Source organism: Citrus sinensis, chromosome 6, assembly GCF_022201045.2.
Source record: "Citrus sinensis cultivar Valencia sweet orange chromosome 6, DVS_A1.0, whole genome shotgun sequence".
NCBI classification, from domain to species: Eukaryota; Viridiplantae; Streptophyta; class Magnoliopsida; order Sapindales; family Rutaceae; genus Citrus; species Citrus sinensis.
In genome coordinates this window covers 2,932,904-2,957,229 of record NC_068561.1, presented here as the reverse complement: position 1 = coordinate 2,957,229, position 24,326 = coordinate 2,932,904, and the positions used below count along the sequence as shown (strand labels likewise).

The 24,326-nt window shown below is 34.5% G+C and overlaps 1 protein-coding gene across 4 annotated transcripts in view; it reads left to right on the top strand.

Moving 5' to 3' along the window:
- Positions 1 to 1,206: 1,206 nt before the first annotated feature.
- The window catches only part of LOC102616593 (ATPase 11, plasma membrane-type-like), a 76,837-nt gene continuing 53,717 nt past the window's right edge, over positions 1,207 to 24,326 (top strand). Inside the window, exons 1-22 of one of the 4 annotated variants that reach the window (XM_052443034.1) lie at positions 1,216 to 1,354; positions 1,470 to 1,544; positions 1,921 to 2,040; positions 2,190 to 2,288; positions 3,691 to 3,828; positions 4,034 to 4,168; positions 4,255 to 4,434; positions 4,531 to 4,737; positions 4,824 to 4,943; positions 5,015 to 5,134; positions 5,298 to 5,420; positions 5,504 to 5,608; positions 5,724 to 5,868; positions 6,185 to 6,349; positions 6,534 to 6,772; positions 7,228 to 7,260; positions 7,439 to 7,520; positions 7,645 to 7,808; positions 7,956 to 8,141; positions 8,220 to 8,402; positions 8,492 to 8,670; positions 8,792 to 9,210. In XM_052443034.1, the coding sequence (XP_052298994.1) occupies positions 1,512 to 1,544; positions 1,921 to 2,040; positions 2,190 to 2,288; positions 3,691 to 3,828; positions 4,034 to 4,168; positions 4,255 to 4,434; positions 4,531 to 4,737; positions 4,824 to 4,943; positions 5,015 to 5,134; positions 5,298 to 5,420; positions 5,504 to 5,608; positions 5,724 to 5,868; positions 6,185 to 6,349; positions 6,534 to 6,772; positions 7,228 to 7,260; positions 7,439 to 7,520; positions 7,645 to 7,808; positions 7,956 to 8,141; positions 8,220 to 8,402; positions 8,492 to 8,670; positions 8,792 to 8,888 (2,853 nt within the window). In that variant the 5' untranslated portion in view covers positions 1,216 to 1,354; positions 1,470 to 1,511 and the 3' untranslated portion in view covers positions 8,889 to 9,210. Of the gene's footprint in view, positions 1,355 to 1,469; positions 1,545 to 1,920; positions 2,041 to 2,189; positions 2,289 to 3,690; positions 3,829 to 4,033; positions 4,169 to 4,254; positions 4,738 to 4,823; positions 4,944 to 5,014; positions 5,135 to 5,297; positions 5,421 to 5,503; positions 5,609 to 5,723; positions 5,869 to 6,184; positions 6,350 to 6,533; positions 6,773 to 7,227; positions 7,261 to 7,438; positions 7,521 to 7,644; positions 7,809 to 7,941; positions 8,142 to 8,219; positions 8,403 to 8,491; positions 8,671 to 8,791; positions 9,211 to 24,326 lie in introns of those variants that run through there. The other 3 variants (XM_052443033.1, XR_008055601.1, XM_052443035.1) reach the window with 3 other exon arrangements.

The window sequence follows — 24,326 nt, the reverse complement described above, 5'->3', positions numbered from 1 at the left end:
TTAATTTTTTCTTGTAGGACTCTTGTTTTCAGGTGACAAAGACAAAACAAAGAGAATTAAAGAAATCACCTAAGTTTATATTTTGAATTTTAATTAATATTATTTGTATTATTAAGAATTTGTAATTTGGTGTTTGGATGACTATATATTTAATCTTAGAATATGGTTTGGATTATTTATATTTTTGTCGAATGTTAAATTTGTGATCTTTTTTATTTTATTTTACCTAATTTTTATTCATTAATTATATTTTTGTAAACAATAGTAAACGGATCCACATTTGATTCAATTCATTTATTAATTTTACTAAATAAATTAAACGAATCAAACCAAACATTTGTTTAATAAACAAATCGAATTTGAATCCTAAAATTTCAATTCATTTAATAAGCAAATCAAATATGAATCAGTAGAATGTTGATCCAATTCATTTACAATTTGATTTGAATTGGATTCATTTGTTCGTTTTGCCACCCCTGCACACCTAACCAAATTAGCATCTTCACATAACTTTATGTAACCTCTACTAACCTTATGAGTTGCTGAATTTCTAACTACAATCTCACGTAAAGCTTTTTAACTCTTCGAGTGGGTAGTAAGTTCAAGTACATATTTTGTAGTAGATTGTATATTTAATTGGTTTGACAATAATTTAGTTTCTTCCTCACCTACATGAATAGAGTTTGAACTTTAGGCTTTTTATGTCATCCCAAAAGATTATACCGATTAAGCTTATTAGTAATTTGGATCCAAGTTTATACCATTCCGTGCGTATTTAAATATTATTTTTTTATCTAATAACCACCCATCACAATAATACATATAAAAAGTCATCACAAATATCAGAACTGAATCCACTGTGCACCCGCTGCACAAATTGAATTAGAATGTTGTGATTTATGTTTTCCTCACACTCGTCCTGAATATTTTGTTTCACACGTAAGAAAAATCATCTTCTTTATTACAAAATGGAGCCCTAAACAATTCCTCATTGCATTGGCTTCAGGGCAAAAGAGCCGGCCTTGCCATGCAGAGATACTTCAGTTAATGCAGTAGTGTAGATACAATTATTTACAATAGGGTTGTTTTCACTGAAATTCTAGATTAGTTTACAAGGAAGAAAATAAAAGGAAAAGACAGAACATGCGAACAATTTATCAACATCAAGCTACTTACGTACTGAACTGCCCAAATGAAAAAAAAAATTTTAAAAAATGTAGGAAAGAGAGAATGTACAGACACATAAAAAGAATCTTGCACTTGAAGAAGCTGCCGCTTATAGATTCTAGAGAGAGAGATTAAAACTATTCTCTCCTTCTCTCTCTACAGACAAAGAATTTTCTCAAATTAAAAGGTGAAAAGCAAAACACATTACTCTGTTTTTGAGTCTCTCTCTCTCTCTCTTTCCATCGTTTTTTTTTCCTGTGATTTTGTTTTAACATGATTTGTTTAATTACTTGGTTTTTAAGGGGTTTGAAGGAAGGTAACGACAGTGAGTTCATTGAGAAGAAATGGAGAGCATAATGAATGAAGCTATGGATTTGGTATTGAAACAGAGTTTGTCATCTCAGTTCTTGATTGCTTTATTACTGTTTTTTGCGTTTTGTTTTTAGTTTACCATTAAGAAAAAGACACCGACGCTCCTGTGGCCTGGCAATAGATGGCCGCGGTGATCTTTTTATTTTGAAAAATCGTCACACAGACTCATGGATCTCTTTTATGACAATTATATTTTTTTTATTATAATAACCAGACTAAATTTTATCTGAAAAAAGTTGTCTAAAAAGTTATCTATGTGACAATTTCCAAAAATAAGAGTATGTCTATGACTATTTCATCAAATCATGAGGGTGTCGTCGTTTTCTTCAGTGTTATAAAGTGTTTTTGTTTTGTGAGGAAGTTCAGGTTTTTGGTCTGCAGGAAAAGGTGCCGATGGAAGAGGTTTTTGAGTCTTTGAAGTGCCGTCAAGGGGGCCTTTCGACGGAGGCTGCTGAGCAGAGACTTTCCATATTCGGCTACAACAAGCTTGAGGAGAAACGGGTAATTTTTACTTTTATCATTCTTTTCCTTGTTAGCTTTCCTATTGGAAAGTTCTATTAATGAAAAAAGATACTTTTTTAATCATTGTAAGATATTATTTTTTTGCAGATTGTAATTTTTTTTTTTTTTTTTTTGGGTGGGTCTTCCAGGAAAGTAAAATTTTGAAGTTTTTGGGATTTATGTGGAACCCTCTCTCATGGGTCATGGAAGCTGCAGCTGTCATGGCAATCGTACTGGCAAATGGAGGAGTGAGTATTGAGTACTGTTTTTCAAATTACATTTTTATAATTTGTTTTAGAAAAAAAAAATGGTGTTTTCTACTTGATGTTTTTGGAAATGAAAATATGTTTATTAACTCATTTTGTAAGCAACATCAAAAATGAAATTTTGACCAGATAACACTGGGGTGAAGTGGGTCACGTGGCTCAATTGGGTTTTTACGAAATTTTTCAATATAAATTTTTGAAACAGACTTGGGGGTCTTAAGAATTTTCGAAATTGCTTCGCAGAATTTTTTTTTTCTTTTGAAATTACCTCATGTCAAATTCACCTTCTTATAGGATATAGGATGTCCTTGCCTTGCCGTGCCGCGATTAGGGGTGGTAAAAATATCCGTTCGGTCTAAACACGAACTGCACTTAGGTGATGTGGTTGGGTATTCATGAAGATGAGCCGATTCTGGGCATCATTTGATAAACCCATGACTCGGGACAAAATCTGAATTTTATTAATAAAATATTATAAAATATATAAATATTTATATTTATTTTACTCATCTATTACGCATATGTAAAGTTTTAAACACTTAAAGTTTATATTTTCATGTCAAATTTTATTAAAATAAATTTAAACTTATAAAATTACAAAAAAATAAAAATATATAATATATAATATTAAAAAATATAAAATTCATATTAAAAACCTAGACTAAGTGGTCTGGATGTCTAAAAATTCATCCAGGCCAGATCTAGACATTGCGATACTCGGGCCCAAAACCAACCCTAGCGGCGACTAACAATTTTCAACGCATATTCATTTAGGGGTATCAAAACGAATTTTGCTCTATTTCTAAGCAAATTTTATTAAAATTTGATGGATTTAAATTAGACCATTTATTAGATAAATAGATTTGGAGTTAGATTCATTTAATAAATAAATATTTATTTAATATAATTAGCAGTCAAGTTGAACTCTTTTAAATTTATTTACCTACAATTGATCCTCAAATAAAAATTAATAAACAAAAAAATTAAGCGAAAAAAATTATCAAAAATTTCATTTGATTCATCTCATACTTTTCTTTTTGTCTTATTCCCAGTTCGTTACGAAACAAACCTTTCAACTTAATAATTTTATTTTTAAAAAATTTAATAAATGTAGCTAAGTAATTTAATTAAATAAATCTTAAATGAATAAATGAGTTAGAGATATAAAATTTAGATTAGATGGAAATAGCTTATTTACCAAAACAAATCGAATTCGACCGGTTATGAAATGAATAAATTTTTCCAAATATAAATAAACGGATCCCGACCCATATTCTAAATAAGGAATTTAAAGAAGCATAAATAGCAAAATGGAAATATATTTCAACAAGGAATTTAGGCTTCATTAAATTTAATCTTACTGTTGGGAATTTCATTGTTGCAGGGTAAACCTCCTGAATGGCAAGATTTTATTGGGATAACAACCCTGCTTCTTACCAATTCAACAGTCTGTTACGTTTTAGAAAACAATGCAGGTGCTGCCAGCGCAGCTCTCATGGCTCATCTTGCTCCCCAAGCTAAGGTACTGACTGCACTTGAATAGTTGTCAGGTTAAGATTAGTGCATATGCATATCTAATAAGTTTATTATGAACTTCATGTCAACTTAACTCAATGAGAATTGGAATCAGAAACTGTTATGTCATATTAATTTGTAAAATAATACTTTGTAAGAAGAGTTTGTGGCTCTAGGCTCTATTATTTCTGTAATTGGAGATATTATTTCAGGTCCTTCGAGATGGAAAGTGGAAGGAGGAAGATGCAGCCATTCTTGTTCCTGGTGATGTCATTAGTGTTAAGCTTGGTGACATTGTTCCTGCTGATGCTCGTCTCCTCGAAGGTGATCCATTGACAATTGATCAGGTGAGCTTTTGCAATCTTTGTATGCTTGAATTGATTTGGTAAAGTTGGTCTATTTAATTTAAATTCTTTCAATTTGTACGTTGCAGTCTGCTCTCACAGGCGAGTCTATTCCTGTAAGTAAGGGCCCTGGTGACTGTGTACATTCAGGCTCTACGTGCAAACAAGGGGAGATTCAAGCTGTGGTCATTGCCACTGGTGTTCATACCTTCCTTGGCAGGGCTGTACACCTTGTGGATACCACAAATCATGTGGGTCACTTTCAAAAGGCAAGAAAATGTGAATTCACATTCCTTAAGACTTGTTTTTATTTTCAATCTCACATTATCATTCACCGAAACTCTTGCTCTCGGGCTTGTTTACAGATCTTGACTGCAGTTGGAAAATACTGCATATGTTCAATTGCACTGGGGTTAATATTAGAGATCATTGTCATGTACGCGGTTCAACACAGGGAATACCGCACAGGACTTGATAATTTACTTGTGCTTCTTATTGGAGGAATTCCTATCGCCATGCCTACTGTTTTATCAGTGACAATGGCAATTGGTTCCAAACGATTGTCTCGGCAGGTTGGTCTTAGTTGTTATTTATAATGATGTTACTTTTAGTGGTCATTAGTTGATAGTTGCAAGCATATATGGGCTAATTACTGCAGGGTGTTATCACAAAGAGAATCAGTGCGATAGTCGATATGGCAGGCATGGATGTGCTTTGCTGTGACAAAACTGGAACTCTAACTTTGAACAAATTAACAGTTGACAAGAATCTAATTGAGGTTGGTGTAAATTTTGCTCACTTTTAGAATTGCAATTTGTATTTCAACATTTGGCCTGGATCATTGTTCAGATCTTTGCTAAAGGAGTGGATGCAGACACTGTTGTTCTGATGGCAGCTCGAGCCTCCCAAGTGGAAAACCTAGATGTAATAGATGCTGCTATAGTAGGAATGTTGGCTGATCCAAAGAAGGTATATTTATGAATTCTAGAATTTCATGTATGTATTTTACTCTAGCTAAGCTTAACTGTTGTTGAAATTTTGTATTCTCAAAGGCAACTTGTAGAAGATTTTCTTATTTTTTCGTCTTATCATTTTGTTGACACTGATTTCTTTGCTTTTGACCATAAACAAGGCAAGGGCTGATATCCAAGAAGTTCACTTCCTTCCATTTGACCCCACAGGTAAACGAACAGCTCTGACATATATCGACAGTGAAGGTAAAATGCATAGGGTCACCAAAGGTGCTCCAGAGCAGGTATGATTGTCAACAACTAATAGTATGTTCTAGGATTCTGAAATGCCATTTGATATAATTTATGCTTTTATTTTGACTTTCAGATTTTAAATCTTGTACACAACAAATCAGAGATAGGACGCAGAATCAATGCTGTGATTGATAAGTTTGCAGAACGAGGATTACGGTCTCTTGCAGTGGCATATCAGGTATATGAGTTACCTAAGTCATTGTTCTAGGTCGTATCTTCACATCACTATAGCGGTGCATTACTTCAATTGCAATTTGTATTAACAAAGTCTATATTTATTAATTTGGTTTCAGGAAGTTCCTGATGGATCAAAAGAGAGCTCAGGAAGCCCATGGCAATTTATTGGACTCATTCCTTTGTTTGATCCTCCTAGGCATGATAGTGCAGAAACAATAAGAAGGGCACTGAGTCTTGGGTTGAGCGTGAAAATGATCACAGGTGCTTCTCCCATTTATTGTATTATGTGTTCCTAGTTGAGCGTGAAAATGACTACAGGTGCTTCTCCCATTTACTGTATTATGTCTTCCTAATTTGTAATCTTAATATTTAGTCTTTGTTTAGGCACCATTTATATCTAGAGAAATTTTGTTGTTTCTGGTTTTGTTTAATCGTTCTATCTGCAAAAATGCTTATATGTCAGTTTTCTTTTGCATTCCTGGTGGAATTTAAATACTCTTATGGTTTTACCTTTTCAGAATGTTTTAATTGGCGTTTTCATGGATATTCAATCTGTTTGACTTTTCCTCTTTCTCAGGTGATCAACTTGCAATAGCAAAAGAAACAGGACGTCGTCTTGGAATGGGAACCAACATGTATCCTTCATCAGCCTTATTAGGGCAGGACAGGGATGAGTCGATAGTTGCTTTACCGGTGGACGAGTTGATTGAGAAAGCTGATGGGTTTGCTGGTGTTTTCCCTGGTACGAAGCTTGATCTCCTAATTTGCATTAAGTAGTCGATCACATACTGAAGTTAGTGTTGTATAGCTTTTATTGAACTTGATGTATGGATGACTACATCCTACAACCTTTTCATTATATTTTAATCATAGCATATTTCTATTTTTTACCCTTGTTTACACGGCTGTCCTTATTTTCTTTATAGAGCACAAATATGAGATTGTGAAGCATTTGCAAACTAGGAACCATATCTGTGGAATGATTGGTAACGGTGTCAATGATGCTCCCGCTCTAAAGAAAGCAGACATTGGCATAGCTGTTGCTGATGCAACTGATGCAGCTCGTAGTGCTGCCGACATTGTCCTGACAGAACCTGGCCTTAATGTTATCATTACTGCCGTTCTAAATAGTCGCGCAATATTCCAGAGGATGAGAAATTACACGGTGAGGATTTGTTTCAATTCTAAGGAAAAGGTGTTCTATAGTCGATAGTGTAGAGATGGATGGGATTTGTGTGAGGGAATTCACAACCTATCTAATTCTATCTATTCCACATTCCTTAACCTACAAACAAACTAATAATTTAAAGCTTGCATTTTACCCTGCTTGAGTGCCTGGTGGTCAAGAAAGCACTGAGACTGAAATAACATGTCACTGTTCTGTAAACTACTTTTAGAGCCTGAGGTAAAATAATAATAAATAATATAATAAACCAAGACGTTGGCGGTGGTGCTGTTCATGAAAACTTGATTTTTGTGGGCACTGGTAACTTCTTTACACTGTCTCAGACTTTTGCAAAATTGAAACAAGAACACGAGCATTGTTTACTTGAATTAGTTGATTCCTTCTTGCTCTGTCCTCACTTTTTTGATGCTTAATTAATTTCTTTCTTGTCGCAGATATATGCAGTCTCCATTACCATCCATATTGGAGTAAGTTGTTTGCTGCTTGTTTCAAATACTATGTAGGAGATTATGGTGTAATTTATTTGGTATTTGCAACTTTGATCTTCTATAGTAATTATTGCCCTACTGATGAATATGAAAGAGTCTTCACAAAAGTAGCTTGAATATCTCAGCTTGACGTCTTACCTGTTTCTCTTGGTGACAGTTTGGTTTCAGGCTGCTAGCTCTTATCTGGCAGTTTAACTTTCCACCCTTCATGGTGCTGATAATTGCTATTCTCAATGATGGTTTGTATTTCCTTGACTCAGCATGTATATCGTAACTGTTTGTATTCTTTTTCATCCAGGTGCATCGATTTCAAATAAGAAATATACTTGTCTATTGATATTTATCCGGTACATTGATTGCCAGGTGCTATTATTATTACAATATCAAAAGATAGAGTCAGACCATCTCCTCATCCAGAAAGGTGGAATTTGACCGAGGTCTTTGTAACTGGAAGCATTCTTGGTGGTTACTTGGCAATGATGACTGTGATTTTCTTTTGGACAGCATACCGAACAGACTTCTTTCCAGTAATGTGATTTATCTTTTGTGTTATCATGTCACCCAATTTGGGTGTTATGTATGCCCGTTTTCCTTGATTTAATAATATAGAGAATAATATTTGCCTTTACATTGTCTTCAATAATTTGGACTGAAACTCAGTATGCAACATTCAGCGTACATTTGGCATTTCAAGTCTTAACAAAAAGGATGTGGACGACTGGAGAAAACTTGCCTCGGCAGTATACCTGCAAGTGAGTTCCATTAGTCAGGCCCACCTATTCGTGACACGTGCAAGGAGTTGGTCTTACGTCGAGTGTCCTGTCCTGTTTCTTGCTCTGGCTTTCTTTGTTGCTCAGCTGGTGAGTGATAAATGCTGTTTCCTTTTGGCCTTTCTTACATATAGTGGATGAGTTGATCCTTTTTAATTCTTTGAGCAGACTGCTACACTGATTGCCGTCTATGCAACCTGGAGCTTTGCTACAATTGAAGGAATAGGATGGGGTTGGGCTGGTGTGATTTGGCTTTATAATATCATCTTCTACATTCCGCTTGATTTTATAAAGTTCTTCATCCGATATGTGCTTAGCAGGAATTTTTGGGATCTTGTCTTTGAACAAAGGGTATTGATGGCTTGAGTTCAACATATTTTATTCAAGAACTGGAGCTTAATTTCTTGCTCACTCTCCATAGTGTAATTGCTATTTTGCAGATTGCCTTCACAACTAAAAGAGATTTCGGAAAAGAAGAACGTGAGCGTCTATGGGCACAGGCACAGAGAACCCTCCATGGGTTGCACCCACATGACTCCAATATGTTCAGTGTACGAAGCAGTTACGGACAACTTAGCCGGATGGCTGAAGAAGCAAGAAGAAGAGCTGAGATTGCTAGGTAAAACATATAAATATAACGCTAACAAACTACATTACTTACTTAATTTCTACTCTTAAAAGCTGAAATTTAATGCTCGGAGTGTACACTCTTATGCATTCAATATTTTGATTTTTTTCAGATTGAGAGAACTGCATACACTGAAAGGGCACGTCGAATCACTGATTAGGCTTAAAGGACTGGATATCGACCCAATTCAGCAATCCTACTCCGTCTGATACAGATCATATGCGACACATTCGTGGACGTGGAACATATGCGGAGATTGCAGATATAAGCACCTTAGTCCACAAGTAATTATGCAATTCATCCTGAATGAGTTATAGTTGCATTTCTGAAGTATATATTTGCCAATCTGGGTTGTGTTTTTTCAGTTTTACAGTTTGTGTTTGAAGAAACAATATGATGGGTTTAAGTACCATACGGCCACTACTTGTGATATAAACCATAGTAAGAGATGGGTTTAAGTACTATGCGGCCAATACTCATGATACAAACCATAACAAGAGTAATATATTTCTCCACCTCTTTATTTAAGTTTGTAATTTTTTTTATATATATATCTTCGAATAACTAGGGAGGTGGTGGATAAGGATAAAATTTAGATTGAATTTTTAACCTCATACCTTCTCGGAATTGAAATTTGGATGACCTTTAAATAAAATTACTTGAAAACAATTTATAAAAAACTTTTTAATTTTTGAGTTTCATTTCTTTTTAATAATTTGAAAAATGTAACCTGTAATTTCTGAAAGTAATCAGAAAGCTACAATAGAATTTGCTTGCATTTATCTGATTCCTTAAAAGATTAAGTTCAAACTTCACACCTTAAAAGATTTTCAAACTTCACACTTTTTGTACTACTCATAATAAATTTGACCAATTAATTAACTATCATATGCAGTTCCAAACATCAAACATATATTTTTTTATCCCCTTGATGGCCCATTTCTCAAAAATTGGTATTCTAATCATAACCATCCAATAGAAAAGAAATGAAGGTAAAATTGAGAAGCATCTGAATAGCAAGGAAACATCATTAACGTAATATAAATCTTTACTGTTTGGGTAAATTACCATTTAGTCTTTAGGGTTGGACATCAATTCTTAGATCAGTACTTGCATTTCTAAATATAGTTCGAAATATTTCTATCGTTACTTTTGTTAGTGTTTAAAAATTTATTTTTTAGGTTAAAAAGTTAATTTTTTTCATTAATCTAAATTTTTTTTATTAGTTTTAAATATACGAAACCAACTGAGAATTAATGCCTGACTTTGAAGATCGAAAGCAAGTTTAGCTCAAATATATGATTTTAAAAGTTGTGCATCTTGTGTTGATTTTTTGAGAAAATTAAAGAAGAGCAGCATTGGCGGACACTGGAAGCTGGTAATATAAGAAAGCCAATGAACTTTGCAATTTATTAGTCGTCAAAATACAAATTCTTAGAACAAAATGGAAATTTTGGTAGTTTGTGGTGCTGTGGCTTAAAAGTCATAATTATTATGAAAAGGAAGCAGTTAGGCACGAAATAAGAGCTGGTGGTATTTTGTAAATGTAACTTTTAAGTAACAATTTTGATAAAAATAATAAAAATAATATGAATTTTGAATTAAAACACCCGTTGAGTAAAATCAACTCAACTTCAAAATTATAAGGGAAATTATCAGCCATATACCCTTAAATGACACTCGTATCAAACGTGTGTGAACACTTTTCAAGTGTATCACTCGTATACCCTAAGTTGACAAAACACCTCTGCCGTCCACCAATCTGTTAACTTCCGTTAGAAAGTTAACATAATTGTGGCAAATTAACTATTTTGCCCTTAAAACTCAAAATGAAGTAAAAAGATAAATTTACCCCAAAAATTAACGTAAATTTTCAATACACAATTTTTTTTATTTTTTTATTAACAATGCATTTTTTTATTAAAAAATAAATTATTAATGGTACATATTATTAACAATTATTCATAAAAAAATATCCATATTATACCATAAAAATTATTAACAACATATTATTTGCAATTATACATATTATACCATAAAAATTTCCAATTGGACCTTGGAGGAGTAGATCTCCAAAAATTTAGGTTAAATTTTGGAAGAGTAGATTCGGTTGTAAAGTAGTTTTTTTAGCAATTATTAACAATTATCCGATAAATGGGTGACATGTCATTTGTTACTAGATAAATGGGATGACATGTCGTTTTTTTAAATGAAAGTTTTGTCAATCTTAAAAGACTAGATTACCCTTAAGATGTTAGAGCTTGCAAGCGGAAGTTAATGGATTGGTGGACGGCAGATGTGTTTTATCAACTTATGATATACGAATGATAGACTTGAAAAATGTTCACACACGTTTAATACGGGTGTCATTTAAGGGTATATGACTGATAATTTTCCAAATTATAATTACAAGTGTTTTCAAAGCTGCTGTAGCTAGTGAAAAAGCTAAACCATACATACTAGGTCTTGATATGAATTACCACCCAACACACTCTTTTTGAACTAACACATAATGAATTATAAAAATTTCATGATACATGAATAATCACGATTTATTTTGATTTAGAAATAAACTTAAAAAGGCATTACAGATACTGTATGACACAATCAGTTTCCTATATTAATTAATAAATAAAAAAGAACCAAAATAAATCAAATACAGATCCTTAAATGGTTATCATTAAACATCTATTCACATATTAATTACTCATTTTCTTGAGATTAATATATATACAACCTGTGCCTTAAATTACTTTCCATTGTTTTATGCTCGCGCAATGAAATATTTGAGACATAGATAGGGACTAACCAGGGCGGCAGCTGTCCTAATAAATCTTATTTTTCTAAAATATTAATTTTAAATTTCAAGCAAATTTTTTATTTGCCCCATGATGAGCTTTAAATAAAATACGATAACTATATTTTCATCACATAAATTACTTTAAATAAGTAGATTATATACAAGATTAAATGCAATTATATGCCTAATTAAAGAAAAAATTCTTTTGAGTAAATTAATCTTCCCCAGCAATTCACTAAGTATGGCTTCCCAGATTAAAAGGAACAACTCTAAGCACCATCATTTTTTAGTAAAAATAATAAAATAATATATAGGAAAAAGAATAACAATACTTTCTTACTCCTCAGTTTAAGGAAATGGCGAGAGAGATCTCTTTGTTTTAATAAATAGTCACACAAATCCATTTTCAAGATACAAATACTCCTTTTTTTACACAAATTTTTTTTTCGTGTTAAAAGATAACACATTTTTTTTTCGTGTTAAAAGATAATCACAAACTTAAATAAATCCTTAAGATTTATTCATATAGTCTGTATCTACTAAATCACGGAAGTATGAGTGACTTATTCCCTAATATCAATAGCCCTTATCTCGAATAATAAACAGAGTAGGTCAAACTAACCTCATCATTTTGATCTTTTTTTTTTCACAAGAATAAATTTGCATTTTCTTTTTATTTTTCTTGAAGCACATGTTTTCTTTTCTTTTCTTTTCATTTTTTTTTCATAGTCAGGAGCTTTCACTCTACCCCTTAAGGTAGCCTTCTACCATGGTAGATTATCATCTACATACTGGTGGTACAAAGGCCCAAATTACTCAAGGATAGCTTCACTCTTAAGGGCTGCAGGTAGCTATTTCTGACTATGGTGCCTGGGTAAACTTAAGTAATGTAGAATCAAGGCAAACAGTCATTTACTCAATCTAAAATTCTCAACTCATGTTGTCTCAATCTCAAATCTCATGTCAAAATTCTAAAAGAATCGATATAAGTGCACAAGATATTTAAAGAATCACAATCAAGACGAAACTTACATAAGAATCAAGTATAAACTAAGACAATATTCATCTCTTTCTCAGAACCATATTCATTTTCAACCATAAACTCATCATAGGCATTAAAATCTTTTTTTTTAATTTTCTTTTTTTCTTTTTAAAATTTTTTTTTGAAAAAAAATGAAAGCAAATATTCCTACCCCCAAACTTAAAATAAACATTGTCCTCAATGTAAAAAAAGAAAAGAAAAGGAAAAGAAAAACTCCCCCAGTTTTGCACTTGAAGATGTGACCTTGCAGTTGAGTCATTGAAAGGCATGTGAAAAGTCAATGTTCATCAACTCCCAAACTTGTGCAAAAACCTAGATAAAACAAAACAAAATAAGTAAAAGAAAAGATAAAAGAAATAAGAAAAGATAAAAATGACAATAATAAAGTTTAGAAAGCTTGGGTTGCCTCCCAAGAAGTGCTTAATTTATAGTCATTAGCTTGACTGTCTTTGAAGAGATCATTCAAGGAGGCTCGTGGATGCAAGGAGATGATATGGATGGACCTTGCCCAAGTTTCTTGCAATTATGCCTCTTCCCACAAAAATGAGGAGATGGATCTTCATTAATAAACTGCTTATGTATTGTATAAATGTCAAGAGGGTCAAATAGATCTTTATCCTTCAATGATTTGGCCATTTTTTTATCCATGGTGTCTTCTTGAAAACAATCTTTGAGTTCAGTTGGATACTTGATAGGTGTGTACACATTGAAAATGACTTGCTTATTTTGAACTCTTAAAATCAATTTCCTTTCCTGAACATCAATCAAAGCTCTTCCTGTAGCTAAGAATGGTCGGCCTGGAATGAGAGGTAACTCTATATTTTCGGCCATATCTAAGACAATGAAATCTGCAGGGAATATAAACTTGTCAACTTTCACAAGCACATCTTTAACTATGCCTCTTGGGTACTGTTGTGCAAATTTTAATGTACTCGCAATCGCACGAATCTATTGTAGTATAGACTAATGGTGACGAATGTCGATCCCACGAGGAGGTAGATTTTAATTATATGTAGAATTAATTTTGTAAATGGGTGGTTGGAATTGTGGTGGAAGTGATTTAAATTATCCTAAAATTGGAATTGAAATGGCAATAATAAATTCTAAAATTGGAATTGTAATGGCGAGAATAAATTGAAGTGAAATCTATTAAAATGACGTACTTGGGTATCTGGATCCGTATCAACATGCATCATGGGCTAAATAATCCGTATTAATGCCAATTAAATCATGAGAGGGGAATCCACACCTCATGAACCACGCTCTAATCAATATGGTGCTAAGGGCTTATCGTGCCAAATAATAATAACCTTATACTAGAGAGCCGGTGAAACCAAGGCGGTACTAGACAAGATTAGTATTATTTGTCGACGAGAAGTCAAAACATCCACAAAAACTAGAGGGGAAGAGAAAATAAATTTACCAAATAAAGCCCATGACACATGTTGAGACTTCACCTTCAACCCAAGCTTGAAAGAAAATTAGCCACTCATAATTGAACTAGGGGCAAAATGGGAATTTATTAAAATACGAAGAAAATACAAGATAGAGAGGGAATTACAAAAAATGGAGTCAAAAAATGGATTTAGAGATATCAAATTAGGGGGGGGGAGGCCCCCTTTTTATAGATACATGGAGTAAATTATGGCTATCGGATTAAAAACAGTTTGGACGCTCAGGATTGCGTCACGTCATCAGTCAACAGTCCACGGTTTGACCACGTGGATGAACAGTAACACGGTTCGACCCGGATGAACAGTAATGCGGTTTGGTTGAAAATAATCCTGTGTGATGCATGTACCGTACGCAAGATTTTTCGTCCACTGATATGCTGCCACGTCATCATCAACAGTGCATAAGAATTTTAGCCCAATAGGATCGTGACACCTCATCAGTCAATGCCACATCATCGGTCAATGCCACGTCATCATCCGTCTATGTGAACAGTGCTGTGAACAGTAACGTATACAGTACCGTATACGTGAATAGTACCGTACATGTGAATAGTGCCATTTTTCCTTTTATGCTCCTCTTAAGGTTTTCGACCGTCCTGAGTTCAAAAGTGATGTCCGTTTTGCCGTCCGATCTCTCCTTTATTGTGAAATGACTATAATGCCCCTAAAATACATAAAATACTTAATTAAAATAAAACACATGTAATTAAATCACAAGAAAGTTAAATACATAAAAGTAAGGGTTGGTAGTAAAACTTGAAATGTAAAATGACGATTTTCTCCTTTATAAATATGCATTTTCTAACACTCAACACACCCCCCAACTAGCTTATTGCTAGTCCCTAGCAAATAAAGCGAAAACAAAATTCAAATTCAAAATAAATTTTTTTTTAATAGAAACACTCGGTATTTATTCCATCAGATTAATGATAGCAATCAAATAAAAGTATAAGCATTATCTCCAGTCTAAAGCAACATCACACCCACATCAACCATCCACATGAATCAGCCCAGTGTACTTTGTTATAGCTACTTTCAAGAATGACATGTCAAACCCTAAAATCTCACTGGAAATAGTGACACTCTCACAAAGAAATTAAAACCAATAAAAATAGTCACTCCAATGAATGGTAATTGAGAGAGAAAATAATAAAGAAGTGATATCACATGCTCTCACCAAGATGAAATAAATATGCCTTCAGCTTAGAAATAATACGATCTCAAGTCAAATAAAAATGCTAGTCAACCCAATTTATTTTTTTTTTCTTTTATTTATTTATTTCTTTTTATTATGCACCACTACATCTTTTTAGCCCATATAATTAGCTTCTACTTCAAACTATAGTTCCCTAAAATCAAGAAGGACTTTTATTAGGACGTAACGTAGGCTAGGGATATGGCTAACAAACAAGGGAAATAAGGAAAACAAAATGTATGTTTGAGAAAAATGCAGAGAATTTATTTATTTATTTTTTTTTGGAAGTTGCAAGGTGGATTTCACCTATTATTTTTATTTTTTTATTTTTTATTTTTCTTTTGAAACAACAATTTTTTTTTGTTGTTTTTTTTTTGCTTTTATTTGGCATAACTTCACTAAACAAAAATACTTATTTACATTGTTCTCAAACATAAATAGGTGATGGAACTATAAGACATTGGGTAATACTCCAAATCGGAGTGGGTCAAGATAAGTTAAACAAATAAAAGGTTTTTTTTTAAAAAGGCTCAAAATGATTAACTATGGATATTTCACAAAAGGGATGGCTAGAAAGGCTCAAACGGGACAAAGATGGCATTTCCATCGTCTTTTAGGGCTCTAAATAATCATCCATATCTACTTGTTAGATGGGCCTCCCAATGTAGCAACACACTTTTTTTTCTTGTTTGTTTTTTTTTTTATTTTGCAATTTTTTTTAAGGGTTAACTCAAAAGAAATCTAGAGATCGTGTATACAATAATAAACTGTTAAGCTGTAAAAAGAATGAGCAAAAGGGTTACTCTCTAAGAAAAATAATAGGCTCAAAAACTCACTTGGTACTTATTATGACATGTTCATTCCTTCAAGCAACTCATATTTGTCTCCGACATCAACATGTAGAGTAGCAAACATAATGTAACATCACTTAAGACCAAAGATAATATAAATACTAAAATTTGAAATTAATCATGTCATCCAATGTTAAAACAAATCACACAAATTTTTTTTTTTTTTTAAAATAACATTCTACCCCCCAACCTATTCTAAACAAGAAAGGAAAATATGCATGCAGAAATGTGAAATGATGCAGAAAAACTAATTAGAAAAGTTACACTTAAAATGATGGAAAAACAAAATGATTTTTTTTTTTTAAAGAAGATGCGTTTCTAGAGGAACTACACTCCATATTCAGCCATCTTCGACTCACAAGTTGGAAAATGTATATTTATAGAGGAGAAATTAAAAAGAAGAAAAATAAACATAAAAACATAATAAAGAAAAAGAAAATGTCTGAAATTTTTTTTTTTAGTTTTTTAATTTTTTTTTAACGATGAAAATGCGTTTCTAGAGTCACTACACTCCATATTCAGCCATCTTCAACATAAAAAGTTAGCAACAGTTAGTTTTTACAACAAAAATTAGTAAAAACTAAACCAAAATTTCACAATTGTCGATTATTCCCTCCCCCCAACTAGAACGAAACATTGTCCTTAATGTTTGAAAGGAAAGAAGTAGAGTTTAGAAAACATCACCTGGGTGGTGCAACACATAAAACAATATTTACAAGCGGAGAGTTAAATCTAATTTGTACTTCTTACTGCGGCTACTGTTACCATCATTATTTGGGCACTCCAACACAAAGGTCCAGGGGTCTGGCTCCGGTTTATAAGCTTGTAACATATCAAGTAGCTCATTAACAGTGTGAGCACAAATAAAAAGTTTTTTCACATTAGAAGGAATGAAATAGTTTTTTATTGCATGGTTAAGAAATGCGATAAAGCCATCATAAAAGTTATTGACATTTAACAAGCCGATGGGTTTTTGGTGGATGTGCAGATGGGCCCAAGATGCTAGCGTGATAAGTGCCTCTAGTGTTGCAAGATCTCCTGGAAGGAAAATAAAAGCATCAGCATGATTAAGCATTTCAGTTATTCTTTCTTGCATACCTGAGACGACTAACTCTTCTCCAGTTGATGAGTCAGACGAACTGCCCAATGGTTTTAAGACTCTTGGGATGATGCCTAACACTTGACTTCCTCTGATAAAAGCTGCTTCTGAGACCATTTTTGATAACCCTCGATTACCTCCTCCATACACCAAGTGTAATTTTCTCGCTGCTATGCTTCGACCAAGATCTATGGCTGCCTCAACGAACTCTTTATGTTTGCCATATGTAAATCCAGAAAGCACACAAATGTTCTTGAATTGTCTATTGGGAGTAGCTGACATTGTGATACTTCTCAAAAATAATTTGTGAGTGCTTGACAAAAAAAGAAATAACATTTAAGAATCTTGGTGACAGTGGATCACAGTTGTGTATGAGGTAACATGTCAGTTTCAAATAGCGCGTAAAGCACGTGGCTCGCTAGTAAAAAAGGAAACAGTAAAAGGGAAAAAGCAAACAGTAATAAGGAAAAAGCAAACAGTAATAAAATTATTAAAGACAATAATGCGCACAATAAAACAATAGTGAAATAAAATAACAGTAAAGTAAAAGGATATTTACAGGTAGTTGCGACTGTGGCTCACATCTTCCTCTAGTTTTACGTCCAGAAACGGCTTGAACGCCCTCTATGGGTCGAGGATAGGCTTCCTATCCAGTTTTCTTATAAACTGGCAAACAGGGTCGTTTATAGTCAGATTCTCGAGACTATATCGTGCATGCTCTTTCTGGAATAATGGCCATAACTGGAGAATCGCTCCTTGCACATATCCACTGGGATGCGTTTCAAGAGACAAAAGGATATCATCCAATGACTCCTTATTCAAGCCATCCATAATGAATTGAATCTTATCTTCCATGTTATCAGACATCATTCCTAAAGAACATGGGTTTTTATTGCAACTCATTCTGGCACACTTATGACAAGCAACAGAAATTCTTCGAGCTCGTCGTTTTCTTGCATAATTTCCTTTACCACAACCAGGCATGTATGAAATAAATTTTGGAGGTAACTCACATGCCGATCGTACTTTCGCTTCGATTAACCAACGGATGTCAGCAGGTATGTTATTCCTCATGAGTAATATCATGCGTTCGGACCGAGCTTTATAAATCGTAAGGAGGGCATTCTGAGGAAGTGAAGGGAATCGCTTGTGAAGCTTCGCTAGAATCTCGTTTCTGTCAATACCTTCGCCTCAGAATATCAGTTATTATGGGAAACTGAAATAACTGACTTGATTGTCACGGAGTACCGTTATTCGCCACTTCACTGGGGTAACAAACTAAAGCACACAAACAGAAAAACAAATTAAAACACACAAAGAAAATTAAAATCGTCCTCTTATTGAATTTACCTCAAGCTCCAACTGGATGTCGTAAACACTTCTCTCAATGTCTCGGAGTTGGCGTTCTAAACCCTCAACATAGGCTACTAACTCTGGTGGTTGTAGAGCCCAAATGCGATGTGTTTTACAAAATTGAATCTGCCTTTTGAGATGAGTTTTGACACGTTGAAGTGGTTTAAGAATGTTCAGGAGGAACGGTCTAAGTAATGTACTCATGATTAAAAATGATAAAAGAAAACTTAATAGTTAAACAAACACATTTATGCAAAAATAATTTCAATTAGCAGAAGAATAATATAAAGAAAGAAAAAAAATAAAATCAATGAAAAGAAAAGAAAAAAATCAATTCAAATCTGGTGGGTCACTCAAATTTATTTCGGTGTCTTCTCCATGTGGTTGGTACTCTAGATATGGCTTTAATCTTTGACCATTAACTTTAAACGTGATACCGTTCTTTGGGTCCTTAATTTCAATTGCCCCATGTGGAAAAACAGTATGAACAATAAATGGGCCAGACCAACGAGAGCGTAACTTACCTAGGAATAGGTGCAAACGAGAATTGAATAAAAGCACTTTCTGACCTGCAGTGAACGATTTTCTCATAATTTGCTTATCATGGAAGACTTTCATTCGTTGCTTGTAAATCTTGGCATTTTCGTATGCATCATTGCGAATTTCTTCAAGTTCTGCCAGCTGTAATCTTCTTTCTGAGCTGGCTTGCTGTATGTCAAAATTGAATTTCTTGATGGCCCAATATGCACGATGCTCGAGTTCCACAAGTAGGTGGCAAGCTTTTCCATACACTAGCCTGTAGGGTGACATCCCAATCGGGGTCTTGAAAGCCGTTCTATATGCCCATAAGGCATCATCAAGTCTTAATGACCAATCTTTTCTGTCTGGCCTCACCGTCTTTTCTAATATGTGCTTTATTTCTCGATTGGAGATCTCAACTTGGCCACTGGTTTGCGGATGATACGGAGTCGCCACTTTGTGTGTGATTGAATACTTTGTCAAAAGAGCTTTGAATGCTTTGTTACAAAAGTGGGCACCCCCATCACTGATTATTGATCGAGGGAATCCAAAGCGTGAAACAATATTGCTTTTCAAAAATCCTATCACCACCTTGTGATCATTGGTTCTACATGGAATTGCTTCTACCCATTTCGATACGTAGTCAACAGCAACCAATATGTATTGATGGCCAAAAGAATGGGGAAATTGTCTCATGAAGTCGATACCCCATACGTCAAAAATCTCAACCACTAAAATTGGATTTAGTGGCATCATATTCCTTCGTGTAATGCTCCTCATTCATTGACACCTATCACATGAAGAACAGAAAGTGTAAGCATCTTAAAATATAGTTGGCCAATAGAAACCACATTGTAAAACTTTAGTTGCTGTTTTCTTAGCACTGAAATGGCCTCCACAAGCTTGTTCATGGTAGAATGAAAGAATATTCTGAATTTCATTTTCTGGGACACATCGTCTAACAATTTGGTCTGCACAATACTTAAACAAATACGAGTCATCCCAAAAGAAATTCTTTATCTCTGCAAAGAATTTAGCCTTATCTTGCTTGGTCTAATGCTCTGGAAGTTGACCTGTAACAAGATAATTCACGATATCAGCATACCACGGTAATACTTCCACATTCATCAATTGTTCATCAGGGAATGACTTATTTAATGGTAATGGCTTTGTAGATGTGTCAAAATGGAGAAGAGAGAGGTGATCCGCCACAACATTTTCTGTGCCTTTTTTATCTTTGAATTCCAAGTCAAATTCCTGCAAAAGTAACACCCAACGAATTAGTCTAGCTTTTGCATCTTTCTTTGTGAGAAGATATTTAAGAGCAGCATGATCTGTGAATATAATTATTTTACAACCAATGAGATAAGATCGAAATTTCTCCAATGCAAACACTACTGCTAGCATTTCTTTTTCAGTAGTTGAATAGTTCAACTGTGCATCATTCAATGTCATACTAGCATAGTAAATAACGTGGGGAATTCGATCAACTCTTTGTCCTAATACTGCTCCTATAGCATAATCAGATGCATCACACATTAGCTCAAATGGTAAGCTCCAATTTGGGGGCTGAATGATGGGTGATGATGTCAACAACTGTTTTAATTTTTCAAATGCCATAAGACATGACTCATTAAAGATAAAAGGTAGATCCTTAGCAAGTAAATTGCATAAGGGTCTAGAAACTTTGTTAAAATCTTTAATGAAACGTCTATAGAAACCAGCATGCCCAAGGAAAGATCTTACTTCTCTGACTGTTTTGGGTGGAGGAAGATTAGAAATGAGATCCACCTTGGCTTTGTCAACCTCAATCCCTTTGCCCGAAATGATGTGACCGAGAACAATACCTTGTTTTACCATGAAATGACATTTCTCCCAATTTAAGACCAAGTTCTTCTCGATACATCTTTGCAGAACTAGTGTTAGATGATGTAAACATTGATCAAACGAGTCACCAAAGACAGAAAAATCATCCATAAAGACTTCAACGAATCGTTCAACCATATCAGAAAAAATGCTCAACATGCATCGTTGAAATGTAGCAGGTGCATTGCATAATCCAAATGGCATTCTCCTATATGTAAATGTGTCAAAAGGGCAAGTGAAAGTAGTTTTCTCCTGATCTTTTGGTGCTATGGGGATCTGATTGTATCCTGAGTAGCCATCTAGAAAGCAATAAAATTCATGACCTGCTAATCTATCAAGCATTTGATCAATAAATGGTAAAGGAAAATGGTCTTTATGTGTGACAGAATTCAACTTCCTATAATCAATGCATACACGTCATCCTGTAGTCACTCTAGTGGGTATCAATTCATTATCGGCATTGGTAACTACAGTGACTCCTGACTTTTTGGGGACAACTTGCACAGGACTGACCCATGAACTATCAGAAATGGGGTAAATGATACATGCATCTAATAGCTTAAGGACTTCAGTTCTAACAAATTCTTTCATGTTAGGATTTAACCGACGTTGCATTTCCCTAATAGATTTAGCATTTTCATCAAGGTGAATGTAATGCATGCAGTCTACTGGGTTTATACCTTTTATGTCTGCTATGGTCCATCCTAATGCTCTTTTGTGCTCTTTTAAAACATCCAACAACTTACCTTTTTGTTCATCATTAAGGGATGATGAGATGATTACCGGCATAGTACTTTCTTCTCCCAAAAATGCATATTCCAAAGTGTTTGGCAATGGTTTGAGCTCGAGTTTCGGTGGTGATTCTAATGATGGGATGAGTTTCTTCTCTGATGGTGCTAGTTGTTCAACTATTGACTTCCATTTATTAGTGTTCATGGATGGTGCTGAGTCAAGTAGGGCGTTGACCTCATCGACCGATCTGTCAATATCAAAATCCAAACCAAAGTGAGTTAAACATGTTTGTAAAGGATCATCACTAAGGTTTGAAACAAAAGTATCATCAACTAATGCTTCTATTAAATCCACATCAACAATTTCATCGTCTGCATTGTGAGGTTGTTTGGCAATGTTGAAGATGTTCAGCTCCATAGTCATGTTACCGAAGGACAACTGCATATTTTCGGTCCTGCATTGAATGTGAGCATCCGCAGTTGCCAAGAAAGGTCGGCCTAGAATAATGGGGATGTGCTTCCTCGAGTCCTGTATTGGTTGAGTGTCAATTACAATGAAATCAACAGGAAAATAAAACTTGTCTACCTGGATAAGCACGTCCTCCACAATACCACGAGGTATTTTTGTGGACCGATCTGCAAGTTGTAACACCACTGGAGTTGGGTGTAATTCTCCAAGTCCAAGTTTCACAAACACTTAATAAGGTAACAAATTTACACTAGCTCCTAAATCCAACAAAGCATTCTCAATTGTGTGGTTCCCTATGCTACATGAGATAGTGGGGGAGCTTGGGTCTTTGCATTTTAAAGGAATTTTGTGTTGGAGTATAGAACTAATGTTTTCTGTTAAAAATGCCTTCTTTTGAACATGCATATTTCTCTTTTTAGTACAAAGGTCTTTAAGAAACTTGGCATAAGATGGAACTTGCTTAATAGCATCAAGCAAAGGGATATTAACACTTACCTGTTTGAAGATTTCAAGAATCTCACCTGTGAATTTTCCCTTTTTGCCTTTAGCTAACCTCTGAGGAAATGGAGCTTTCGGAACGTATTCTCGTGGGTTGGTTTCTTCTTTCTCCTCCGGTGATGATTCCTCAACATTCACAGGTACAATTTGATATTCTTTTGTCACCGGCATCTCCACTTTGTTGTTGACTTCTTTTCCTTTTCGCAAGGTCATGACTGCTTTGACCTCTCCATGCTGCTGTGGTGAACTAGTACTTGCTTCATGTACTCCTTTAGGATTAGGCACTGGTTGACTTGGAAATTTACCTTTCTCAACAGTCATTGCCAAGGTCTGAATTGAAGAAGCAAGTTGTCCCACCATCTTCTCGAGGCTTGAAACTGATTGAGCTTGTGAGTTGAAGCCTGCTCTTAACTCATTTCGTAGTCCATCAATGGTGCGGTTCTGTTGCTCAATCGTAGAGTGAGTAAGATTCTTGAGATTTTGGAATGAATCCTCCCATGGTCTGGGTTGAGAGTAGTTCTGGTTCTGATTGAATGGTCTAAATGGGGGCTGAGAGGCTTGAGGATTTTGTGGAATTGGTGGAGCTGGAGCTGCTGGTCCGTTCTGTTGGAATCCTTGAGACCATGAAAAATTGGGGTGATCTCTCCATCCAGGGTTATATGTGTTGGAGTATGGGTTGTAATTTGATGGCTTTCTCATTACACCTATGGCATTGGCTTGATCTGAGTATGAGTCATGGTCATGTGGTTCTGTTGATTTAGCAGTCGATAACGATGCTATTTGTCGAGCAAGACCTTCAACCATCTCCTTGACTTCTTTGATTCCCGAAGTTGACTCGCCAATTTGAACCTCATTTACTCCCTTAATTCTTCTAGTATTCCGGAGTGATCGACTCCGTTGTTGGGAATTATCCACTTGTCGCTGAAAGAATTCCCAAATCTCTGATGCACTTTTTGACATTAGCTCTCATCCACTTGTTGCCATTAGCCATTCTTGCACATTCGGCAATAATCCCTCCAAAAAGTATTGGCATTGGTGCCATTTCTCGTACCCATGAAGTGGACACTTCAAGAGTAGCCCATTGAATCGCTCCCACGTTTCGAAAAATTGCTCATCCTCTCTCTGGGTAAACTCCGAGATTTCCCTGTGAATAGCATTGGTTTTATGCACTGGAAAATATTTATTCAAAAATTTCGTTACCATTTGTTCCCATGATGAAATGCTATAGCAGGCAAAGTATTTAACCATGAACGAGCTCTATCCTTTAAAGAAAATGGGAATAATCTGAGTTTAACATCATCGTCTGAAAAATTTTCATATTTAAAAGTTTGACAAATGGCATGAAAATCATTCAGATGATTATATGGGTCCTCATTTTCTAGGCCATAAAATGTGGGGAGACAATTTAGCACACTAGGTTTTAATTCAAAGCTCCTAGCAGCTACATTTGGGTATCTTATGCATGATGTGCTCAAATTAGCTAAAGGACTGAAATAGTCCTTAAATGGCCTCTCCTGTGGTTGCAAATCCATTTTATTTTTAATTTGTTTGTGTGTGCGAAGTGTTTTCTCAAGTTCAAGGTCTATAGGTTCAAGATTGGGTAATAATGACCTTCGACCATACATGCAAAACAAATAAAATAAAAAATAAAGATGGGAACAAAATAAATAAAAATAAAGAAAAGGGAGAAATTACGATACTAACCTTATTGCGCTATTACAAACTTTCTATAAAAATACACAAAAATAAATACGTGAAATAAATTAACTA